Source organism: Ipomoea triloba, chromosome 15 (genome assembly GCF_003576645.1).
Source record: "Ipomoea triloba cultivar NCNSP0323 chromosome 15, ASM357664v1".
Lineage (NCBI taxonomy): Eukaryota > Viridiplantae > Streptophyta > Magnoliopsida > Solanales > Convolvulaceae > Ipomoea > Ipomoea triloba.
In genome coordinates this window covers 1,851,366-1,874,412 of record NC_044930.1, presented here as the reverse complement: position 1 = coordinate 1,874,412, position 23,047 = coordinate 1,851,366, and the positions used below count along the sequence as shown (strand labels likewise).

The 23,047-nt window shown below is 36.1% G+C and overlaps 6 protein-coding genes and 2 non-coding genes across 9 annotated transcripts; 5 read left to right on the top strand and 3 right to left on the bottom strand.

The window, feature by feature from the left end:
* Positions 1 to 55: 55 nt before the first annotated feature.
* Positions 56 to 816, top strand: LOC116007208 (actin). The gene is made up of 2 exons (XM_031247819.1): positions 56 to 301; positions 444 to 816. The coding sequence occupies exons 1-2, from the start codon at positions 86 to 88 to the stop codon at positions 507 to 509; spliced, it is 282 nt and encodes a 93-aa protein (XP_031103679.1). The 5' UTR covers positions 56 to 85; the 3' UTR covers positions 510 to 816.
* A 420-nt stretch (positions 817 to 1,236) lies between these two features.
* Positions 1,237 to 4,197, bottom strand: LOC116007566 (probable protein phosphatase 2C 43). The gene is made up of 4 exons (XM_031248282.1): positions 3,702 to 4,197; positions 2,551 to 2,915; positions 2,142 to 2,378; positions 1,237 to 2,057 (listed from the first exon to the last, which is right to left on the bottom strand). Exons 1-4 carry the CDS (start codon positions 3,988 to 3,990, stop codon positions 1,482 to 1,484), a joined length of 1,467 nt encoding a protein of 488 aa, XP_031104142.1. The 5' UTR covers positions 3,991 to 4,197; the 3' UTR covers positions 1,237 to 1,481.
* Positions 4,198 to 7,292: 3,095 nt separating this feature from the next.
* On the bottom strand, positions 7,293 to 8,213 carry LOC116007589. The gene is made up of 2 exons (XM_031248305.1): positions 7,769 to 8,213; positions 7,293 to 7,544 (listed from the first exon to the last, which is right to left on the bottom strand). Exons 1-2 carry the CDS (start codon positions 8,099 to 8,101, stop codon positions 7,455 to 7,457), a joined length of 423 nt encoding a protein of 140 aa, XP_031104165.1. The 5' UTR covers positions 8,102 to 8,213; the 3' UTR covers positions 7,293 to 7,454.
* A 964-nt stretch (positions 8,214 to 9,177) lies between these two features.
* Positions 9,178 to 9,250, top strand: TRNAA-UGC. The gene has a single exon. It is a non-coding gene; the product is annotated as a tRNA-Ala (tRNA).
* Positions 9,251 to 9,310: 60 nt separating this feature from the next.
* Positions 9,311 to 11,353, top strand: LOC116007289 (metal tolerance protein C2-like). The gene is made up of 4 exons (XM_031247931.1): positions 9,311 to 9,869; positions 10,458 to 10,566; positions 10,941 to 10,980; positions 11,272 to 11,353. Exons 1-4 carry the CDS (start codon positions 9,449 to 9,451, stop codon positions 11,338 to 11,340), a joined length of 639 nt encoding a protein of 212 aa, XP_031103791.1. The 5' UTR covers positions 9,311 to 9,448; the 3' UTR covers positions 11,341 to 11,353.
* Positions 11,354 to 12,403: 1,050 nt separating this feature from the next.
* On the top strand, positions 12,404 to 12,476 carry TRNAA-UGC. The gene has a single exon. It is a non-coding gene; the product is annotated as a tRNA-Ala (tRNA).
* Positions 12,477 to 12,536: 60 nt separating this feature from the next.
* LOC116006119 (metal tolerance protein C2-like) lies at positions 12,537 to 17,931 on the top strand. The gene is made up of 10 exons (XM_031246397.1): positions 12,537 to 13,095; positions 13,684 to 13,792; positions 14,170 to 14,209; positions 14,506 to 14,582; positions 15,592 to 15,680; positions 16,252 to 16,321; positions 16,419 to 16,457; positions 16,568 to 16,718; positions 16,833 to 16,922; positions 17,583 to 17,931. Exons 1-10 carry the CDS (start codon positions 12,675 to 12,677, stop codon positions 17,679 to 17,681), a joined length of 1,185 nt encoding a protein of 394 aa, XP_031102257.1. The 5' UTR covers positions 12,537 to 12,674; the 3' UTR covers positions 17,682 to 17,931.
* Positions 17,932 to 18,692: 761 nt separating this feature from the next.
* LOC116007550 (protein NCA1) lies at positions 18,693 to 22,489 on the bottom strand. 2 transcript variants are annotated; one of them, XM_031248261.1, is made up of 9 exons: positions 22,344 to 22,479; positions 21,790 to 21,873; positions 21,246 to 21,692; positions 20,897 to 21,125; positions 20,619 to 20,764; positions 20,377 to 20,464; positions 20,048 to 20,191; positions 19,091 to 19,240; positions 18,693 to 19,008 (listed from the first exon to the last, which is right to left on the bottom strand). In XM_031248261.1, exons 3-9 carry the CDS (start codon positions 21,671 to 21,673, stop codon positions 18,943 to 18,945), a joined length of 1,251 nt encoding a protein of 416 aa, XP_031104121.1. In that variant the 5' UTR covers positions 21,674 to 21,692; positions 21,790 to 21,873; positions 22,344 to 22,479; the 3' UTR covers positions 18,693 to 18,942. The 2 variants fall into 2 exon arrangements, with proteins under 2 accessions (XP_031104121.1, XP_031104120.1); XM_031248260.1 differs by lacking the exon at positions 21,790 to 21,873 and having other exon boundaries at positions 22,344 to 22,489.
* Positions 22,490 to 23,047: the final 558 nt, after the last annotated feature.

Sequence of the window (23,047 nt, the reverse complement as noted above, 5' to 3'; positions counted from 1 at the left end):
GCGTACATTGTAAGAGTTCTGAACCTATATTAATTCCATAGTATTAATTGCTGCTGGCATTCATGAAACTACATACAATTCCATCATGAAGTGTGACGTGGATATTAGGAAGGATCTTTATGGAAACATTGTCCTCAGTGGTGGTACCACTATGTTCGGGGGCATTGCTGACAGGATGAGCAAGGAGATCACAGCTTTGGCTCCAAGTAGCATGAAGATAAAGGTTGTTGCCCCACCTGAGAGGAAGTACAGTGTATGGATTGGAGGATCTATTTTGGCCTCCCTGAGCACATTCCAACAGGTATGCCACTGCAGATTAGATATCTGAAATTTATATTGTTCATCAATTGTCAATATGATACCCAACTACGCTTGACGGCTTGAGAAATATGATAATCTTGAGATTTCCCTTGTATAAACCTTTTTTTTGTGGTTGATTGCAGATGTGGATAGCAAAGGCGGAGTATGATGAGTCAGGGCCTTCGATTGTTCATAGAAAATGCTTCTAAATGCTGCATGCTGGAAAAGAGACCTCTGGAGAGATTTATACAAGCTGTGCTATGAAAACAGCTTCTCCTCGGTTGCTATGCTGCTTCCTTCTCATTTGTTATTTTACTTATTGTTTTCTTTTATGTTCATTCTTTCCGAGTTTTTCACAAGATTTGGCCAGTGGAGACACAAACAGGATCATGGCAAATTTTTATTTTTATTTTTTGTTAGTATTGCTATTAAGAAGATTTGTCTACTTTCATGTTATTTGGATTTCTGATAAATGAACATTCTCACTACTGTCAACAGGAGAATTTTTATATGTTACTGCTATTGTTATCATGCAATTTTTCAAGTATTTCATAACAACCTATCCCTCTCCCAAGATCCCAAATAAAACAATGTTAAAACGAGAGAATGACCATTGCATATTTATTAACCTGTTTATTACAAGACAAAAGAAAGTATGTTGTACTAGTTGCCCTAAAACAATTTTTGTCCCCATCACTAAGTAATGTGGTTTATCTCTGTTGTGTAATCCCTATTCCCTAGTGTACACTAAGTAATGTTAGGTATTCTTTTCCGATAAACTAAATGTGAGCTGTTATAGTTTTTGGGCAAGAATCCAAATGAAGCATGGGTTGTTTTTAATGTTCACTAGCTCAAAAAGTATACTGATGTTAAAATGTAAAACTAGAGGGTAACAATCAAGAACTATACAGCTAAAAACTTTAAAGAATAAAAGTGAGGTCAAAAGCTTGAAGGATAACAATGAAGAGCAGAGGTACCCTTCTAAATGTATTAACCAACTGAGAAGAACTGTACAGTAAATGGGTAGAAGCAATATTATCATCAAAACATCTCCAATCATGAAGGGTGAAGATGAAGATGAAATTGATACTAAAAGAGAACAAAATAAGAAAATGGTTCAATTTGTTGTCTCTACTGAATATGAAGTTGTAAGTGAAAATGCTATAGAAATGTATGTTCCCCTAAGCAGAAGTGTCATCCCCTATTTCAAGAACGAAATAAGAACCATCGCCACTAATGAAATCAAGCAATTGCCTAAGGCCCCGATTGAGACTAAATGCCGCCCTAAATGAAAATACTGGTCCCGGTCTGATAGGAGAGAGCTGAACTATTGTCTCTGGATCAATAGTTTCTTCAGATGATTCTTCTGATTGATCAACCTCTGCTTCTGATGGTTGACCAATTTTGCCTTTCCCTTTCCCTGCTGCTTCTTGTGTTCTTAGCCCTCCTTCTGTTGACGACTCTCCAAATTCAAAGGTGGATCTTTGCCCTGCTTGTGATGCTGGCTCACCTACATCTAATCCGTTAACAAGATTTACATCGGGGATTATCACGCCCTTGGTTCCTTTAACTGACAAAACCGGGTAAGCCACTCCTGCCTCCATCAACTGGTGATCTATGAAGATGACAAATACTGTGATATCATCATGGTACACTCTCCTGTACCCTAGCCTAATCTGCTTAAGCACTTCATATCCCATCTTGGCTTTCCTTGCTGCCTCCATCAGAGCTGCCTTTATAAGTTTGCGGGCAATGCCCTGAAACCAATCACAGAAACAACCATCAGATAGACACATCATGCACACAGCTTATCTCAGAAGAAACGAGGCCAAGAGAGTTACCCGTCTTGGGCTACTATTTACAATGTCGACAGCCTGTTGATTGCTCAAGTGGTCCCACAGCCCATCGGATGCAATAATAAGAAACTTGTCAGCTGGTGTCAGGTTTTTTGAAAATATAGCTGGGTCAGATCTTAGCACTGGCCTAGTGAGGGGTTCTGGGAGATGGTACTTTGGGTATGAGGCGTCAAGAGCAAACTCTTGTCTCTTCAGATATGCATCCCCAATGGATCTAGAAACCTAAATGGAATGACATATGAACTAAATAAGCAGAAAGGAAAGCAAAGCACTATGGGCAATCAAAGTAACAGCATACTACTTGTCTGTATAGACTTCAAGAAAAGAAAACAAATATGTTACCATATAACACAGCAAATAGTTCTTTAGTATTGGCCAAATGGCCAATGCATACCTGTATAATGCCTTTTATACGCCACGCTCCATGTCTGTGATACACAATGTTTTCATCACCTGGATTCAAAGACCTCAGTTCTTCTCTGATATTTGCATATCTGGCATTGTGCTCTCTGGTTAACTGTTCTGCTTTAAGTCTCCCCGACTCGGTTAAGGTGCCAAGTACAGCTCTAGAATCGCCAAGATTAGCAACGTATAATGTCCCCCTCCAGATGACCCCAACAATACAACACGACCCGCTTGCAGCTATTGTGGGCCGTGCGTCAAATAAAGTACCTACTAGAGAAAGGAATCCTTTGTCTGTTTCAGTGAATGCGTTTGAAAGAACCTCCGCATTCACCTCTCGATGTTCTCGAGCAAATCCTGTAAAAGAATACAGATGGTCAAATCAGGCTTTATGGTTACACAGAAACGAAAGAGGATTATTAACTTCATGTGGCAAGAATCAACATAAAGCCATTCAGAAGTTCCAGAACACTAGCAAAGAGGAGAAAATAGTTAGGCAGAATAGTGTCATTTTCATGTCACTGCCTTTACAGCATAAAAGAAAGTTTTAAAACTCCAAAAGCAATATGGATTCAAAGGTAATAATACTAAACTTTCTCCATTTTGAAAAGGCATGATATGGATGGATTCTCAGCAATGGCTACATCATGAAACCCCCTTAATGATCCATTAATAAAAGCAACAAAACACAAATGATCCCAGGAATAAAAGCTTTCCCAAATGCAAAACAGGCCACATAATCATTATTCCAGAAGTAAAGAATGACTTATCTGTTCTCTCAAGAAAATCACAAGAAATGTTGCAAAAGTGAACAGTGTGGTTTGGGAAAGGTGCAAAAGTTGTGTGTAAAGACTCCATCCTTCCCACTTTACAATTTACTCAAAATCACATGAATTAGAGCCTTTGCAAAGGACAACATATATGTTTCAAATTACATACGCACTCTCACATTAGTATAACAATACACAATTAACAGAGTTAGTTCTAAGCAAATAGAGTATTAACAAGAACACAAAATCTAGCCCTAACGCTCGAGTGGGCCAACCATGATAAATTAGAGAACAGGAAGCCACATTGGGAAGGTGATCAGACATAACTGAGAAAAAAATTAAAAAAATGTATGAAAACTTGAAGAGCACTCACTGGCTATGTGTCTGAGAAGGTGAACGGAAATGAAATTTGCGGCCTCGGCGCCGCCATGGCCGTCGTACACTCCTGCAAACAAGATGTCCTTGCCAGTGTCATACTGGCTGTAATCCTCCAGATCTTGATTGGCCTGCACTATCGCGAACGATAGGTCGCCATAAAAATGCTTGTCGAGGTCTCTGCTCCAGATATGGCTTTGTTCTTCCTCATCTTCCATCTTAGGTCTTCGTAATGGTCTCCAGTGTCCCCAACAATTTTTAAATATGGATTTCCACCATGGAACCATGCTTCATTCACCAACTGAAGCTCAGTAGAAATTTCGAGAGCCAGAGAGAGAGAGAGAGAGGGAGGGAAAATGAAGAAAAACACGATATATATATATAGCTTGCGCTACTCATCCGAGCCTTGAAATTCAATCAAGATATTTCTAAAGATCGTTAGAGAGAGAGTGAGAGAGAAATAACTGCTCCAACAGAATGGTGAAATCAGAACCGTTTCTGTTTCTGCAGATTCTTGCATGTATATGTATGAAAGTTGCGCGTGCATATCTATCTTCTATCTATATATATAAAAGTGGAAGGACATATATATATATATAGAGAGAGAGAGAGAGAGAGCGCGACTGCGCGAGTGGGAAATGCTGTCTGAAGCAGAAACAGAAAACTTGCCAGGAAGAAAGGTTGCTTCTTTTAAGTTCTCATTTTCCGTTTGGATCGGTCCCGCTCACCCGCTGCCCTGGGTAGTTGAGAGAAAATTAATCCAAATAATAAAAATAACAATGAAAAATAACGTCACCGTAAATTCTTGAAATTTCTTTTAGTCACATTTTTTATTTACCTATTTTAGCCACACTCCCATAGTGACCTTTGAACCATTAATCTTAAATCATTGAGTTAAGCTCCTAGATGATTTTAGTGTTAGAGAGTTCATTTTCAAAGTTTATAAATTTCTATACAACATCACTCGTTCTCATAACACTCGATGTAATGTAATTATACGTATCATGCCCAGTTAATTGTGGTTACTATAAAGACGGAAGATCAAATCCTGGTAGCCGAAGTGTGAGAGTTTTACCTTCTTGTGGAGGTGACACATTGTTAGCACTATACATTGATTCTTCCACTTAAGGAGTCGTTGAATTTAACTTCTCCTCCCAAAGATGTGATTACTAATAAATTAAAAGAAATTCTCCGTTTTTATTGAGTAAATATAAAATGTTAATTAAATAAAAGAAAATAGAAATTATGTTTCCTCATATATTATTTGAATTTAACAAGACAGATAATGGACTATTAAAAAATTGAAAAGAAATACAACTTAAATTTTATAATACCAAAAATAATCTAGGAATTAACATATAACAACTTTGGAGTTGATAAGGAAGTATTGATAATGATTGGTTGGCATGATAAGTGGCTTTCCCTTTCAAATAATACTATGAATGTTAGTGTTAATTTAGTTCACAATTTAATAACTATAATAAGGCAATCACCTAAGGTTGATGACAATAACAAGCATAGTTTAGTTGAATTGACACTTACTAATTTAATAAGTTTTGCATTTATAAGAAGCAGTACTTTTTGTCATCAAATTTTAATTTGTATTACTTGCTACAACATTATTAATCGAATGATATCAAATAAATATAAAACCAAAATTAGTTTATCACTTTCTGATTCTTTGCCTACTAATGTCACAAGAATGATTTTACTCATAATGCACATTTGGGTAACAACAACTACTTTTTAGTAAATTAAATACGAAATATCATATAAACATGCTTCCAATGGTAGCTTTCCTTGTAGTTAGGGCTAGTAACTTGAATACATGGTGATTCTAACAAATTCCACGCATTCTCATGGCAAGACAAGTAGGTCGGTCAAGTATCCTCAAATGAAGATAGGTCAGACACTCTAACCTTTTGAGGCGGTTTTAAATCTTTCATCAAAGTTGACCCAATACTGAACTAATTTCCTATTACCAAGCGACAATGGTCCATAATATTAATCTCGAAAAGAAGAAAAATTATACCTCAAAGTCAATACAGATTACCGTGAAAGAATATGTGAAGTACACCTCAATTTCCGAGTCTTTTATCTTTTACAATTTTACGTGAATTTTTGCAAGTTTTTCAAATATTAATTGTTTGCCAAAGAGTTAATTTCACTAAAAGATTCTTCCCTCAATTAAGTTATTTTTTAAAATATGGTAACCAACATTAAAGTCAACTATATCTTGTCACTGAGACTAACCCTGTTCATACTGGATAGGACTTCAAAGGGTGACAAAACACTATCTCATGGGGTTTAAGTTAGTCGCATTCTCATGACTTAAGCCTCGAGACTATTTGATTAAAAGAGAGACCCACGACACACTCCATTGGTACATTTGTTAATTTAAAAGAGACCAAATCCCTTGAATTTCAAAATTAGATTTCGCTAGTTAAACGAAGGAAGAAATGAAAATTTCATAATTTTAGTAAATTATAACTTTACTTCCAAATTTAAAGGTTGGCTAATAGATTTAGTAATAAAAGACTAAATCTATTTTAAAGCTAAGAGATGAGATGTTTAGTGGACTTAATTAGTATGAAAAAAGTAGTCTTGTCACTAAGTCAACGAGGGGGACATTGTTAGGTGTCAGAACAGCTTAATTGTGCTTGCATTTGGAGTATGGAAAGGGCAAATGTTGTTTTCCAAAACTTGAAATGGCAGGCACAAGTGACTCGTGAAAAGTTCACACAACAATGCTTTCACTTCACCTACATTATCTGAGCCAACATAAAAGCTCAATGGGGAAGGGTGGGTAGTGCCGTAGTGGTGGTGAGTCATGAGTGGGGGTAGCTAGCTTGGGTATGGGGGTGGGTAGGCTATGTTGTAAGCATCTACATGATCATAAGGTTAGGTTACAATCAGAATCCAAAAGTCTTCACTTATCATTATTCTATCGTTTTGATGGGAAAATAAATCGTTAAATGTGATTTTATATGATTGTATGCTAGTACCAACAACTAGAAAATTTTATTCAGTCTACCTGAGTAAACCAATGAATGTGTCTAAACGTGGTTGTATACTAGTACCACAACTAGACAAATTCATACCACTACACTCTTGATAAGATTCGAAATCGCACGTTATGGCTGCTAGCCAACCTCCTGCTAGCCAGCTAAGCAACTTTTCAATCTTAATTTGAATTGGTCTATCTCTAAGAGTGGTAGTGACATATTACTAGTACACATGAATTGTTGGAATGGAACTACCAGACTATTAGCAGGATTCGAAATTACACATCATAGTTGCTAGCTTGCCAACGAAGCAGACTGTTAACCTTAATTTGAATTGATTTGTCTATAAGAGTGGCAATGAGTGTACCACACCAAGAATTGTCACAAGAATCCATAAAATGGGAAAAGAATATAATAAACATGCCAGCCAATAGGGTGCTCCCTATGGAAAATTGAACTTGTAACATTGTAGTTATTAAGTCAACATCAACTTGGTTGGGTTGCCCGATTTCTGATTTTGGTGTATGATGGCAAGAAATCAACTTTTAAGTTCTGTCAATCTCTTAATCAAGAACAGACCAGAATGAATGGTTGAAATTAAAGAACTTTATTCAGTGAGATTTAATTTAACAAATCAAAGAATGCTGCTAATACACTAATACATGGTCATGCTAAATAGCCAAAACTCATTGCAGTTTCTTTACAGATGGGCTCTGCAAAATTAGCATTTAACAAGGTTTACCTAGCTAGTAGATGTCATTTATAAGACGTTTGTGTCGGTTATAATGTTTCTCCATGAAGATCTTGGAAGCCCCCCCAATAGTCTTTCTCCATGTCTGAAAAAAGAAATAAAACAAAAAGAAACATCAAAGATGGTTAGTTCAATCTGATGTAAGAGTCATAAAGGCTATCTCATAATAATGCTAAACATAAGCTAATTGGATGAAAAATATTACTTGAACTCTCAAATTATACTCCCTACTTTTTCTTGAAACTCACGTGAGGAATATAACCTATCATATCTTGGCCAAAATATGTTACATAATCTTAATGTTGTTACCTTTTCTATGGTACCCATAAAAGACTTGTTCCTGAGCTCCCTAGCTCGGACCCTGGCTTTCCCAATTCCGAGATGCCGAATCAACGCCGCCGACCTCTTGGAACCCGCCGGAGCGAGGAGGGACTTCCTCTCCACCACCGCCGAGCCACCGTTAAAACTCACCGCTTCTTTCCCGGCGGCGGCCGCCTGGATCCTTTTCCGGCGCTTGACGATTCGCAGCTCTCGCTTGTCCTCCGATTCGGAACCTACCTCCGCAAACTTCCTCAGAAGCTCGTCCGATGAAGCTTTGGTCACGTGCTGAACTTTGGCTGCTGCATTCACACTGGTCTCCATTTTTGCTTCGAGATTCAAGATTTCAGTTTCCAAGGAACAGAGAGAGAGAGAGAGAGAGAGAGAGAAGGATGTTTGAGGTTTGAGCGATGGATGGCTTAATTTAGGGGGGGAAGTAGACCGTTAGAGTGGGCGGTGATGAATGGTCTCCTTGCCCACTGCATTATTGTTTTTGTTTAGTGGCAAAATTAGCCGTTGGAGTGACAGAACACACATTTGGAAATCTGGCACTAATAATTAAACTCAAATCTAATTGTTAGTGGGAATAATGTAAGGTATGCACGTGGCATTTCATTTTTTCTCATCTTTATGATGTGAAAAATGAAAAAATAAAATAAAATAATAACACCGAAAACTATGATATTATGCAATTTGACTCGTAGTAGTTAAGGTGATGACGGATGAGTGAGGATTCTGACACTATTGACTTTTTCCCTCACTTATGATTGCAAGTTCTTTGCTTTGAGATTTGATGAGGTGATTTTCAAGCATGTGCTTAAGGAAAGTACTAGATGTGCTTATTTCCTTGCTAACCTTGGTCAAACTAAGGGTAGTGGAACAACCGTTTTAGATAAGAGGATCCCCTAGTTGAGTTGTTCGAGTTCCTTTTAGCTGGAGGAGTCATATTCATAAGAGTCGGATAGTACGCGCTTGGAATAGGGGCAAACAAACCAAAAAAAAAAAAAAGTTTGACTCTTGCTTTTATTTATAGAAAAGTATGATAATTGTGTATTCTAAGTAAAATTCATCTTATAATTTTAGTCAATAAAGAATCACACTAAAATAAATTAGTCTAAATTGTTTATAACTAGTCAGTTCAAATTGGAAAGATCAATATATATTTTTTTTTACATAAAGTTGAACTTAAAACCTTGTTGTTACTAAGCAATTTGACTCATGCTTTAACTCGATGTGGAATAAGAATTGATATTATAATTTTCTCTTTTATAAGTCTATATTATGCATCATACAAAGTCATGTTTTTTTTTTTTTTTTAATATTTAAAAAAAAAAAAACTTGGTGCCTTTTTGATTGTTTCAATAGATCTTTATATGTTTACCAGACTAAAATCCCAACAAGGGGATGTAGCTCAAATGGTAGAGTGCTCGCTTTGCATGCGAGAGGCACGGGGTTCGATCCCCCGCATCTCCATTGCCTCCCTTTATTGTTTATTGAATCTTTTTTACCTAACAAACAAAAACCGTTTACTTCGTCCGCGGGTCAATCTTCGGCTCCCGTTGATACTCTGCGGCACCGCCGCCATCCTGCTCGTTCATTAATTCTGTTCCAGTCATAAAAATCCTCTATTCCTTTAGCACAGTCGAATAGTCGATCCGATTTTTCAATAAAATGGAACGTCAGACAGTTCCGGAACAGTACGATTCGAGGTTTAATTACCGGAAGGCGGAGGCTGAGTCGCCGAGACCGCCGTCTAATGGCGGCGATATTGGTTTCGGCGGCAGCGACCGGAGATTCGCATTTTCGCGGCAAGCATCGTTTCAGCAATCGAGCAGTTTCTCGAAGCCTCTTCTTACGCGGAACGTTTCGAGCATCGATATACCGGATATCTATACTCGAGATTCATTCGGCAAAGGTTCGGAGGAATCGAAGATCTCTGACGAGAAATTTTCGGCTTCTTCGTTTCTCTCGGCCATTTATCGAGGCGTCGCGTCGGGGAACAAGCCGATGAGGAGGTTATTCGCGCTGATTTCACTCAATGTAGCTTATTCTACCGTCGAGTTATTCATTGGCCTTTTCTCTGGCCGAGTAGGTATGGAGTTTCAATCTCTCTTGGCTTTTGTTTAATGTTAGAGTTATTTTGTTTGTATTTGACTTTTGTTTAGTTGAATTTTTGCTGAAAATGGAAATAGACAATGGTATTTTTTTGACTTGTGACTGCCTTTGCAGTTGTGAATCTACTGAGTAGTTGCTATTGCTTAATGTTTGGACTGATTTATTGATGTATTTTTTCTGAGCAATCTTAGTTGAAACGAGAACTAATTTACATAACTGTGTCCTTGGTAATGCTGTATTAAGTTTTGTTCTCTTGTTCGGTTGTTCCTTCTATTGTTTCAATCCTATACAGCTATACTGATTGATGTCAGACATTGTAATTTTTAAATTGGAAGCTAAACTTTTAACTATAATCTCACAATGAAGCAACTATAAGTTTCAACTTCTCTATGTTCTCCTTTTCTGCTGTTTCGATGATTTCTTCTTTTGTATTTTCTGCTATAATCTCACAATGAAGCAACTATAAGTTTCAACTTCTCTATGTTCTCCTTTTCTGCTGTTTCGATGATTTCTTCTTTTGTATTTTCTGTTATGTACCTCAATTTGAGTGTTCATTTTGTTTCAGGCCTTGTTTCTGATGCATTTCACTTGACATTTGGCTGTGGCCTCTTAACATTTTCATTGTTTGCAATAGCTGCTTCTAGAACAAAGCCTGATCGCACCTACACATATGGGTGAGATTTGAAATGTACTCTGTAATTATTTTGTTCGAGTTTGAAATTTGTATAATAAACTCCTATTACTTCCTTGATGCAATGTGGTACATGAACACAGTTCTTTTGTGGCTATGAGAGAGTTCTGTTTTAGTAAATTCATAATGGATGTTGGTTTTGTTCTCACTGAGGAGAAGAGATTGTATGGTTAGTAAGTGGGTGGGAGGGGATGTCAGATTCAATCCCCTGCTGACTATACATTCTTGTAATCTTGAATATCTGAACCAGAATTTCTAAATAAAGCCAGTGGGGATTTTTGCAAATGTTGTCCCATCCCAATGCTTACTAAGATATACATTGCTGAGCATATGTCTAATCAGTTAATCCTTTTTCAGGTACAAGAGACTAGAAGTTTTATCTGCTTTCACCAATGCTGTAGTACATATATATTCTCAGCACTATTGCTCTTTTGTTCTTGCACATGTAATGAAGTTTCAATAACATGGTAAATCTGGTAGTAATGATTGTTGGTCTGTCTTAAATTTTATTTCACTCCCTAAAACCATGTAGCTTGTAAATTTTGAAGTGGATAACATTTTGTCTTTTAATATAGTGGAAATAGACACTAAATGTCATTTACATTTGACTATGACAGTAAATTCTGTATTTTTCTTGTTTCTCTACTTAGGGCTATCATGAAATTTTCTTATTTTGTTTCTTGTGTAGACAGCTATTTCTATTGTTTTTATCATTCTCCTTGGCTGTGGAAGCACTTCATGCATTCATACAAGATGAATCTGAACACAAGTACGTTGCTTTCTCTCTTGATATCTAACCTTTTTGGCCATGATTGAGTGAATTTTATCATTACTTCACTAAAGTGGGAACTGTTAAACTATGATCAATTTATAAAGTTAGTACAAGTTGGCATCTCCATGAGATGCGGAAATTTGTCAAATAACTGTATAGTTTTATTACTGTCTGATTAGAATGGCATTTTCTATTGAACTTTTATTAAATTTTCTGAAAGAGGCAAGGACATTAGCTATCTGGTTTTCTGATTGGTGAGGAAAGTCTTCCCTTAAGTTGGAAAGTTAATCTCAATTTCCTGAAGATGTCCCCATTGTGCACTATGCACATTATAAATAATTTGACCTATCATAGGAACACAATAAGGAAAGTAGGATATTGGAAGTGTTTGCCTTCTAAAAGTTCAAAGGATTCTAGAAGAAGAAACTCCTGGGGCAAGGAATATCCTATTGGCCAAAAGATGCCCAGTCTCTGAGCCTGCTCCCTCCCCTGGCATAGGCAGTGGTTACAAGAAGTGCTAATGTTCATTTCACTATAATAAATCTAGGCTCAGAGTTGGGCTTGCCTAGGGAGCTTAAAGTCCGCTTACAAAATCATTATCCAACTATTATCATTTTATCTTTTGCATTTAGAGGCCTTAATGCCTTATATACTATTCAGTTATGGTATATTATTTCACTCTTAATCACTGTGAAACATTATTTGAGTTCAAAGGCTGGACCAAAATTTTGTTACCTGTCTATCATTCTTACTGGTTATGTAATTCCCAACAATTTTAATCATTGAACTTCCTGGAATTTTTTTTTAGAACTGAACTCTGGTCGTTTTTTCCCCAAAACAAAGTAAAAACACTACATTGCTTCTGACTCATTAGAGGGAAAAAATCTTGACTTGAGAATATGTAATTTCAGTTAATTGTACATTTGTACTACTTTCTCTTAGGTTGTATGGAATAATTTATTTATTTATTTATTTTAAAAAAAAACTTGGTGCCTTTTTGATTGTTTCAATAGATCTTTATATGTTTACCAGACTAAAATCCCAACAAGGGGATGTAGCTCAAATGGTAGAGTGCTCGCTTTGCATGCGAGAGGCACGGGGTTCGATCCCCCGCATCTCCATTGCCTCCCTTTATTGTTTATTGAATCTTTTTTACCTAACAAACAAAAACCGTTTACTTCGTCCGCGGGTCAATCTTCGGCTCCCGTTGATACTCTGCGGCACCGCCGCCATCCTGCTCGTTCATTAATTCTGTTCCAGTCATAAAAATCCTCTATTCCTTTAGCACAGTCGAATAGTCGATCCGATTTTTCAATAAAATGGAACGTCAGACAGTTCCGGAACAGTACGATTCGAGGTTTAATTACCGGAAGGCGGAGGCTGAGTCGCCGAGACCGCCGTCTAATGGCGGCGATATTGGTTTCGGCGGCAGCGACCGGAGATTCGCATTTTCGCGGCAAGCATCGTTTCAGCAATCGAGCAGTTTCTCGAAGCCTCTTCTTACGCGGAACGTTTCGAGCATCGATATACCGGATATCTATACTCGAGATTCATTCGGCAAAGGTTCGGAGGAATCGAAGATCTCTGACGAGAAATTTTCGGCTTCTTCGTTTCTCTCGGCCATTTATCGAGGCGTCGCGTCGGGGAACAAGCCGATGAGGAGGTTATTCGCGCTGATTTCACTCAATGTAGCTTATTCTACCGTCGAGTTATTCATTGGCCTTTTCTCTGGCCGAGTAGGTATGGAGTTTCAATCTCTCTTGGCTTTTGTTTAATGTTAGAGTTATTTTGTTTGTATTTGACTTTTGTTTAGTTGAATTTTTGCTGAAAATGGAAATAGACAATGGTATTTTTTTGACTTGTGACTGCCTTTGCAGTTGTGAATCTACTGAGTAGTTGCTATTGCTTAATGTTTGGACTGATTTATTGATGTATTTTTTCTGAGCAATCTTAGTTGAAACGAGAACTAATTTACATAACTGTGTCCTTGGTAATGCTGTATTAAGTTTTGTTCTCTTGTTCGGTTGTTCCTTCTATTGTTTCAATCCTATACAGCTATACTGATTGATGTCAGACATTGTAATTTTTAAATTGGAAGCTAAACTTTTAACTATAATCTCACAATGAAGCAACTATAAGTTTCAACTTCTCTATGTTCTCCTTTTCTGCTGTTTCGATGATTTCTTCTTTTGTATTTTCTGCTATAATCTCACAATGAAGCAACTATAAGTTTCAACTTCTCTATGTTCTCCTTTTCTGCTGTTTCGATGATTTCTTCTTTTGTATTTTCTGTTATGTACCTCAATTTGAGTGTTCATTTTGTTTCAGGCCTTGTTTCTGATGCATTTCACTTGACATTTGGCTGTGGCCTCTTAACATTTTCATTGTTTGCAATAGCTGCTTCTAGAACAAAGCCTGATCGCACCTACACATATGGGTGAGATTTGAAATGTACTCTGTAATTATTTTGTTCGAGTTTGAAATTTGTATAATAAACTCCTATTACTTCCTTGATGCAATGTGGTACATGAACACAGTTCTTTTGTGGCTATGAGAGAGTTCTGTTTTAGTAAATTCATAATGGATGTTGGTTTTGTTCTCACTGAGGAGAAGAGATTGTATGGTTAGTAAGTGGGTGGGGAGGGGATGTCAGATTCAATCCCCTGCTGACTATACATTCTTGTAATCTTGAATATCTGAACCAGAATTTCTAAATAAAGCCAGTGGGGATTTTTTGCAAATGTTGTCCCCATCCCAATGCTTACTAAGATATACATTGCTGAGCATATGTCTAATCAGTTAATCCTTTTTCAGGTACAAGAGACTAGAAGTTTTATCTGCTTTCACCAATGCTGTAAGTACATTATATTCTCAGCACTATTGCTCTTTTGTTCTTGCACATGTAATGAAGTTTCAATAACATGGTAAATCTGGTAGTAATGATTGTTGGTCTGTCTTAAATTTTATTTCACTCCCTAAAACCATGTAGCTTGTAAATTTTGAAGTGGATAACATTTTGTCTTTTAATATAGTGGAAATAGACACTAAATGTCATTTACATTTGACTATGACAGTAAATTCTGTATTTTTCTTGTTTCTCTTACTTAGGGCTATCATGAAATTTTCTTATTTTGTTTCTTGTGTAGACAGCTATTTCTATTGTTTTTATCATTCTCCTTGGCTGTGGAAGCACTTCATGCATTCATACAAGATGAATCTGAACACAAGTACGTTGCTTTCTCTCTTGATATCTAACCTTTTTGGCCATGATTGAGTGAATTTTATCATTACTTCACTAAAGTGGGAACTGTTAAACTATGATCAATTTATAAAGTTAGTACAAGTTGGCATCTCCATGAGATGCGGAAATTTGTCAAATAACTGTATAGTTTTATTACTGTCTGATTAGAATGGCATTTTCTATTGAACTTTTATTAAATTTTCTGAAAGAGGCAAGGACATTAGCTATCTGGTTTTCTGATTGGTGAGGAAAGTCTTCCCTTAAGTTGGAAAGTTAATCTCAATTTCCTGAAGATGTCCCCATTGTGCACTATGCACATTATAAATAATTTGACCTATCATAGGAACACAATAAGGAAAGTAGGATATTGGAAGTGTTTGCCTTCTAAAAGTTCAAAGGATTCTAGAAGAAGAAACTCCTGGGGGCAAGGAATATCCTATTGGCCAAAAGATGCCCAGTCTCTGAGCCTGCTCCCTCCCCTGGCATAGGCAGTGGTTACAAGAAGTGCTAATGTTCATTTCACTATAATAAATCTAGGCTCAGAGTTGGGGCTTGCCTAGGGAGCTTAAAGTCCGCTTACAAAATCATTATCCAACTATTATCATTTTATCTTTTGCATTTAGAGGCCTTAATGCCTTATATACTATTCAGTTATGGTATATTATTTCACTCTTAATCACTGTGAAACATTATTTGAGTTCAAAGGCTGGACCAAAATTTTGTTACCTGTCTATCATTCTTACTGGTTATGTAATTCCCAACAATTTTAATCATTGAACTTCCTGGAATTTTTTTTTAGAACTGAACTCTGGTCGTTTTTTCCCCAAAACAAAGTAAAAACACTACATTGCTTCTGACTCATTAGAGGGAAAAAATCTTGACTTGAGAATATGTAATTTCAGTTAATTGTACATTTGTACTACTTTCTCTTAGGTTGTATGGAAATAATTTATTTATTTATTTATTTTCCCTATCTGATCATTGTCTATTTCTAGGCATTACTTGATTGTTTCTGCTGTTACCAACTTGCTTGTGAATCTCATTGGTGTTTGGTTCTTCAGAAACTATGCTCGCATAAATCTTGGTAAGTCTTCCTTATGTTCATTTTAACGGCTATGGAGCATGTTTCTAACTCAGAAGTGGATAGAGTTGATCTATGAAAGTAATAACAGAAAAAAGATGTGTTTGGCTCGTGATGTTGCTCTAGTTTTCTTTGCTATTTAGTCTTTCTATTTTGAGTTGAAGTTGTGTTTGCATAAACTGAATATAGCATCTTTCTCTCTACAAAGTGTTCTTCAGATGTGATTTTTTTTTTTTGTCAATTCGATGGCAATGGAAATAACATATAATAAAAGCATGAAGATGTGTAATGACTATTTTCATATGAAGGTTGCAGTCCTCTTTATTTTGTTACACGTTTTTGGGCTTTCCTATCGAAGACACTAGTTCATTCACGTGATCTAAAAAAAAAATAAGTATTGTTCACTTGTAGAAAATCGCTACTCTCCTCTTCCACTTTCAGTTTCAACTTATGAATTTTTGCTTTGGAAAATTTAAAATATACATCTGAGTTGACTTGCTTCCTTAATTAGTGTTTCCCTTCACTTATCTTTCTGCTTTCTCAGAGATTCTCACTCTAAATATGTTGCTTGCAGTTTATAGGAAGGCTGAAGATATGAATTATCACTCAGTCTGTCTGCACGTTATCGCTGATTCTGTTCGCAGGTAGCTGATTATACTCAGTAGCTCTTTATTTTTCTTTATGAATTCTGGCACACATAGTTCATAGAGCTTAATCTCTTCTACATTCATTGTTTTGCAGTGCAGGTTTGATCCTGGCTTCCTGGTTGTTGACATTAGGGTAAATGTTTCTTTTCCTATTGATAATATTTGCAGTTTGGTATTTTCATGGCCTCATCATGTTAAAGTATCAGAATGTAAATTCGCTTGTATATGGTCTTGATGTTCTAGGGTGAAGAACGCTGAAGTCCTTTGCATGGGATTAGTTTCAGGCACAGTGTTTATGCTTGTCATGCCACTATTTAAGGCTACTGCTGGAGTTCTTCTCCAAATGGCACCACCCAACATCCCTTCTTCTGCCTTGAACAAATGCTGGCGACAGGTAAATTTTCTTGTCTTTATGATGCCCTTATTGAACCCAACTGGTATTTTTCTTTGATTTGGTTTGTTGCTTCTAGTGCTCTTCTCTTTAATGTTTAATTTTGTTTGTGGTTAGGTTGCCTCACATGATGGCGTTACAGAATTATTTCAAGTTCGTCTTTGGGAAATGGTGCCAGGCCATGCCATTGGATCGATTTCACTGCAGGTAATTGTCTTATTACCACTTTACTGACGAGTGCATAGAATTTCACGTAGGTCTTTTCAAATCACAGATAATCATATACTAAATTAGGATTAGTAGTAGGGTTTTTTTGCGGTTTCTGAGGAGTTTTTGTAGGTGTGATTAGGAAAGAGAAAATGTAAGGGGACGAAAAGAAAACAAATTTGATTTATTAAAAAGGTATCTGTCAGGCGCGCTGGGCGCCTGCCTGGCGGGAAACGCACACAGCAGGCCTTTTTTCTTGGCTTTGGTGTCTGATTTATTACTGTTCCAAAAACCAAAATAACAGAAGCAACTTAGCTTTCTCTCTCCTACTCTCTCTTTCCTCCATGTGGCAAAGTCGGTCTAAAAATCTGTGAATAAACCATTGGTGTAGATGCTCTTAGGTCTCTTCAGAGCATTATAGGGACAGGATCCCAAGTAGAGAAGTAATTCTTAGTAATAAGTTTTTTCTTATCAATTTATCATCTGTCATTGTAATTTATTGTTGTAAGGTCATCATCATGACATCATATAAGGCCATTATTCTCATAAAATTGTGTGAAGGAGATGGTTGTTGGCCATTGCATTATTTGTTTTGATTCAATTGATCATTGATTAGCTTCTGTTACTCTTTCATTATGCTACAATGATTCACTTTTGCAGGTGAAGAAGGGAGTGGATGATCGCCCAGTGTTGCAATATGTGCAGAATTTATACCATGATCTAGGGGTACAAGATTTAACAGTACAAATTGAGGCTTGATTCTCGGCGGATTCCTTGTTAATCCCGGAAGCTTAATGACAATGGAGATACATAATACTATAGTTTGAGCTTCTGAAGAAAATATTATGAGTGAAATTGAAATTCTCTCTTAAATTAGTACATATATCGCCGCAGCTTCTGAAGTTGTGATGAATATCCTTGATGATCAATCTAGTTAAGAGTCTCTTCTTATTTTCCTAGCTGAATTTTCTTGTTATATATATATAAAGGAATAACACCAATTTTCTCATAGTTTATTTTAGCATCAAACATTCTAAAAGACTGGATCCACATCTGTTATTTGTTACTCGTATAAAGAATTTAAGGGATAGTGGTTAAAATTTTCAAATTTTTCATTCTTTATTTTTAAATATAAAAAATATACTTCAAAAAAATGTTTTTTTTTGTGTTTACTTTTAAAATAAATTATTTCATTTTTAGTCCTAAATTTATAGGTGATAATTTACTTTGTCCTTTTTTTTAATCTAAACATCCTCATTTGATCATAATATTACTGTGTCATGACCATTTTAGTCCTCCATCAATAAAATCGTTAAAATGTTATTAAATACAAGGGTATGTTGATCTTTTTAAAACTAAGTGGATTGATCCCGCTATAGTCTTATGTTTATTTTTCTTTAAAAAATTTATAATTAAAGATCAAAATGTTTTTGTATTTAACATTTAAACTGTTTTGTTGAAAAAAGATAAAAAATGATCTTGCCACGATAATACTAGGACCAAATGTGAATGTTCAGATAAAAAATAACTAAAAGTGAATTGCCACCTATAAATCTAGGACAAAAAATGAAATTAACTCTTATTTCTCAGAAAGTGGAAAATCTCTCATTAATAAACACATCCAAACTTCACAAACAAAACACGTCGAAAACAGTCCCACATATCAAGTATATGCTCAATAGTCTTAATAGCACTAACATGGAAAACAAGACATGAACAAAGCAACAATTTAGGAAACACATTTCCAAGAATTTTTGAATGCTCGGAAAATTTTCATGCATCATAGATAGGATCTAAATATCATTAAAAAAAAATGCAGTTTTTTTAACATCTCTCAGTACAAAACAGACCGCATTTCATTATTTCTTTTTGCAACATTCAAGGTGGGGGTACTAGTTAGAGAATATCACAGAGTTATAATATAACAAGGTAGTGGAAATACCTATCACTTATTTCCAAGTCATTTACAAAGAGATATTTCTTACGTTGGTCCCTCGAAAGGACAGGCAAAAATCTTCACTCAAGAACTTGAGTTGGTCTCTTTCTTGCCAAGCTGACTGTTAAGGAACTCGAGCACCGACAATCTCTGCATGCAGACACAAAGTTGATAAGCATTATGAACACTGGTTGCATATAAGATAAAAGAATACAAAGGGCATCAATCATACCCGCTGTTCAAGGCCATCTTCTTCAGGATTTAGTTTCAGACATTGCAGCATTTCTATCGCTTCTTGAAATCCATCTACTGCAGTTTTCTCATTCCCAATATTTCTGTCCACATCAGCAACTTTTGCAAGTGACACGGCGACATCTATGGTCTGGGGCAGTGATAATGTAGGTTGAAATTAGACAGATTAAGAGAAGGGTAATACTAAAGCTCATATTAGGAGAACATATCAGCTATGGCATCACCAACTTAGACCGCAGGCATTCCCAAAACATCATGACAGATGGGAAAATAGCCATTTAGTTCTAACCCAATTCTCTCCAAATAAATACTACTTACCAATTGACATGTTTTTTCCCCTTTTTTAAAAAAATATTCTTGATAAGTAGTTTTATGTATGTATTCAGAATTGTCAGCAAAATAATATTATGCATATAGCACTTTTAACACTATAAATTGAGTTCTTGACAGTACCCAACATTTCTCGCTAATAGTTTCTCTTCAAAATTAGAATCCAATTTTTTTTTAAGGTCTGACAGTTTCATTGGCGGAAAAGGTTAGGTTGAAACTAGTTCTACCGCAAACATTGCGGATTGAGTTACAACTTAATAAATGTGATAAGTTAACAGAACTACAGAAGGCATAAGCACACCATGAGTTTCTTTAAATTAAACTTCTCCGAAATAAAACATAGAAAAGTTTACTAGGAACAAAACCAGGATAAATCAGCTTCTAAACTGTAAAAAGAAACAAGTTTGGGACTTTGGGGAACAATGCAAAATAAAACTAATAAATTAATATTTAGCATATCATAACAAATACAGCAGATGTTTTTGCCTAAAAATAAATCAAATATATGAAACAATTTGCAAACTTGCTGACACTGGGAATGTTACCATAGTTCGCCAAGCAACTTGTTTTATGATTATGACCACTGTAAAGTAAAAGGTTAACAGACCTGAGATGGTTGAGAATGCTGCTTGATGGCATTGCGGCGAATATCCAATGCTTGAAAATAATATGATCTTGCAGCTTGCAAATCTTCATCATAGTATTTAAGGTCTCCAATTTTATTTAGAGAGACAGAAAGAGTGTGTGTTATCTGCAAATGTTAGATAGCAATAAGGTAAGGCAGGGAAATGCATATAAAACAGCATGGATTTATGCCACATAAATTAGTACGGGGTGTATGCCAGAAAATACATTACTTAGTAACTATACATTGACAACTATTAATCTCAATCTACACAATCCAAAGCTCATAAAGTTTGCACCAAAGATACCAACCTCTAAATCATCTTTAGGCACTTTTAAAAGGAAATTGACACTCTCTTCAAAATATTTGACTGCAGAAGCGGCATCTCCTGTAGCTCGGCTGCATTTTTTAGAAGTCAGTATTGCTTTCTAAACTACTTACCAAGGATCAATATAGAGAATTACTTGAAGACCTTAGGAACTATATGCTAAATGAAGGGGGGAAAACCCAAAGTTACATAGTTTACTAAAAGAAAGAAGGGACAAGGGCACACCAGCAATCACCAAGCATACCCAGAACTGCTCCAAGCTGTGAGCACAGTTCTGATGTATTTCCCATTCTTTCTACTTGTTCTCGAATATCTTCTGCACATATGCTAAGTCTTGATTTTGCACTTTCAACATTATTTGCACGAAATGCCTACACCAAAATTACTCAAAAGTCGAAATCATTCACAATAAAGATTTAATCAACAGCTATATTAAATATCAGCTCAGTGAGTTTAATGTGAAAACTTGAGCAGCAAATAATAATAAAAAGTCATAGTCTTACTCGCATGGCATGATGCACCAGGAAAGAGCCTCTTTCCAAAGACACATCCTCATATATAACTGTTTTGTTCTCTCCAACATCTTCTTGGTCTGCATTAACTTGAGGCCTCTTGATCCTTGCATGCCCTTCAATGAAGCGATCAACAGTGCTCTGAAGATTTTCGTCAGCTTCAATCTTCTGAATATCAGCTCCGCATAATGGACAGTCCTTAAAGCGTGTGATACATACTCTGATATCCAGAATTGGACAAGAACATTACTAGAGTACCCACAAGAGAACAGCTAAAAAGGAATAATACCATGCACAAAGCAGGAACAGAGATTTGAAAAGATTTTCTATTTCATCTTACTTGCAAAATATATGAGAACAAGGCACACATCGGCTGCAATCATAAAGTAATGCTTGACATATCATGCAGCTAAGAGGACCGAGCTTAAATGTTTGAGAATCAAATCCAAGGGGACACTTGGGGGACACAATGCCAGGCTTCTCGGACACTTGCTTAGGCTTGTTTTCACCACCAGCTTCTTGTGTATATCCAAAGGGGCATTTGGATGACACCTTTGCTTGCTCCCCAGATTCCTGATTAGGCTTGCTTTCACTGCCAGCTTGCTGTTTATATCCAAAAGGGCATTTCGACGGCATCATAGCTGGCTCCCCAGACTCCTGCTTGGGCTTCTCACTGCCAGCATGCTGTTTACTTTGACTTTCTCCAGGTTTCTTAACAGATGCATCATCAGGCCGAGCAGCCTTGACAAAAGGGCAAACAGGTGTCATCTTGATCAACAGCCTGTGGCTGTAAATATAAAAGAACCACCTCTCAATTCAGAGCATGAAACTGATGTAAATAATGGAAATCCTAGAAATCACAACCAGAAATGCACATTACTAAACTTCTGTTTCATTTTCTGCTTCTGCTGTGTACCAAACCAGGCAATTTGAACACTAAGAGAACCAGAAGTTCCAAGCCATCCAAACTTTAGCAACAAAAAAAAAAAAAAAGAATATTCATACAAATTACGGAGTACTTTTTTTATTTTAAAGAAATATTCATACAAATTACTGAATCCTTGGAAACACGCAGATTATCTCTTACATAATTCACCAGTAATTTCCAAGTCCAAATACAGCGATCAATCAATTTCCATCTACATGCTACTTTCAGTCAAGCGAACACTAGAACTAGGTAGATCAAAACAAGCACAGAAATACACGATAGAAAACTAACAAAACACATTCATATATGCATCAATCTCTAATTCTCTGCACAGGCACACACACTCCTGCTCTTTCTAACTTGAATTCCACAATTCTAAACATACTCTGCCTATAACATGTAAATTTCAACACAGAAATTGTTTCTCTCCTAGCTAATCACAATAAGCATTCGAAACACACAAATCGATATTGATTCATGATCGAAAAATAGCAAATTAGGTAATATTACCTTCGACACTGAATTTCAGTAGAGTGTTTTTGGGGAAAATCAATGCTTCAGCGAATGGTGATTCGTGAGGGAGAAGAGCCGATAGGTCACAGAGATGAAGAAACCACAGCGAACTGGGGACGAACAGAAATGCTCATTTATTTACTTTGTCGTCTTCTTCCTTTTAATTTATATTTTATTATAATTAATATCATTTTTCTACTTTTCATATTTAATTTTTAAATTACTAATTTTATTATATTTAATTACTCCGTACTTAATTTGGTTCGAAGTGATGAAAATAATAATTGAAAATTAAAAGTAAAGACGTCATATACTAAAAATAATATCCATTCATCCATTTTAGTTTTCCTCCTTTCGTTCTTTAAAAAAAAAAAAAAAGGAAAAAAGAAAAGAGAGAGATATTTAGGGAAGACAATTGAAACCGCCATGGGCACAGCCAAGTGTAGATTTATGGGCTACTTGATGTGAGGCCCAACACATACAAAGGTTTATTGGGCCGATTGGACAACTTTGTAGGCCCAACCCATACCAGAGTGCAAATTATTCTGTGGACCATGGTCCAAAACGACGTCATTGAATATTATGAGTTAAAATAATATACTTTATGTGTTAGAATAATGTACATTATGTGTTAGAATAATGTATTTTATGTGCTATAATAATAAAACTTCTAGACTAAAATAATGTATTTTATGAGTTAG

Coding starts and splice junctions, on each gene's coding strand:
- LOC116007208 (XM_031247819.1), top strand. CDS start 86: ATGAAGTGTGACGTGGATATTAGGAAGGATCTTTATGGAAACATTGTC. Junction 302..443: donor CCCTGAGCACATTCCAACAG/GTATGCCACTGC, acceptor GGTTGATTGCAG/ATGTGGATAGCAAAGGCGGA.
- LOC116007566 (XM_031248282.1), bottom strand. CDS start 3,990: ATGGTTCCATGGTGGAAATCCATATTTAAAAATTGTTGGGGACACTGG. Junction 2,916..3,701: donor CCTTCTCAGACACATAGCCA/GTGAGTGCTCTT, acceptor ATTCTTTTACAG/GATTTGCTCGAGAACATCGA. Junction 2,058..2,141: donor TAAATAGTAGCCCAAGACGG/GTAACTCTCTTG, acceptor GATTGGTTTCAG/GGCATTGCCCGCAAACTTAT.
- LOC116007589 (XM_031248305.1), bottom strand. CDS start 8,101: ATGGAGACCAGTGTGAATGCAGCAGCCAAAGTTCAGCACGTGACCAAA. Junction 7,545..7,768: donor TTATGGGTACCATAGAAAAG/GTAACAACATTA, acceptor TTCTTTTTTCAG/ACATGGAGAAAGACTATTGG.
- LOC116007289 (XM_031247931.1), top strand. CDS start 9,449: ATGGAACGTCAGACAGTTCCGGAACAGTACGATTCGAGGTTTAATTAC. Junction 9,870..10,457: donor CCTTTTCTCTGGCCGAGTAG/GTATGGAGTTTC, acceptor ATTTTGTTTCAG/GCCTTGTTTCTGATGCATTT. Junction 10,981..11,271: donor TATCTGCTTTCACCAATGCT/GTAGTACATATA, acceptor TTTCTTGTGTAG/ACAGCTATTTCTATTGTTTT.
- LOC116006119 (XM_031246397.1), top strand. CDS start 12,675: ATGGAACGTCAGACAGTTCCGGAACAGTACGATTCGAGGTTTAATTAC. Junction 15,681..16,251: donor CTATGCTCGCATAAATCTTG/GTAAGTCTTCCT, acceptor TGTTGCTTGCAG/TTTATAGGAAGGCTGAAGAT. Junction 16,322..16,418: donor ATCGCTGATTCTGTTCGCAG/GTAGCTGATTAT, acceptor ATTGTTTTGCAG/TGCAGGTTTGATCCTGGCTT.
- LOC116007550 (XM_031248260.1), bottom strand. CDS start 21,673: ATGACACCTGTTTGCCCTTTTGTCAAGGCTGCTCGGCCTGATGATGCA. Junction 20,465..20,618: donor GGTATGCTTGGTGATTGCTG/GTGTGCCCTTGT, acceptor TAAAAAATGCAG/CCGAGCTACAGGAGATGCCG. Junction 19,241..20,047: donor AGCATTCTCAACCATCTCAG/GTCTGTTAACCT, acceptor TCACTGCCCCAG/ACCATAGATGTCGCCGTGTC.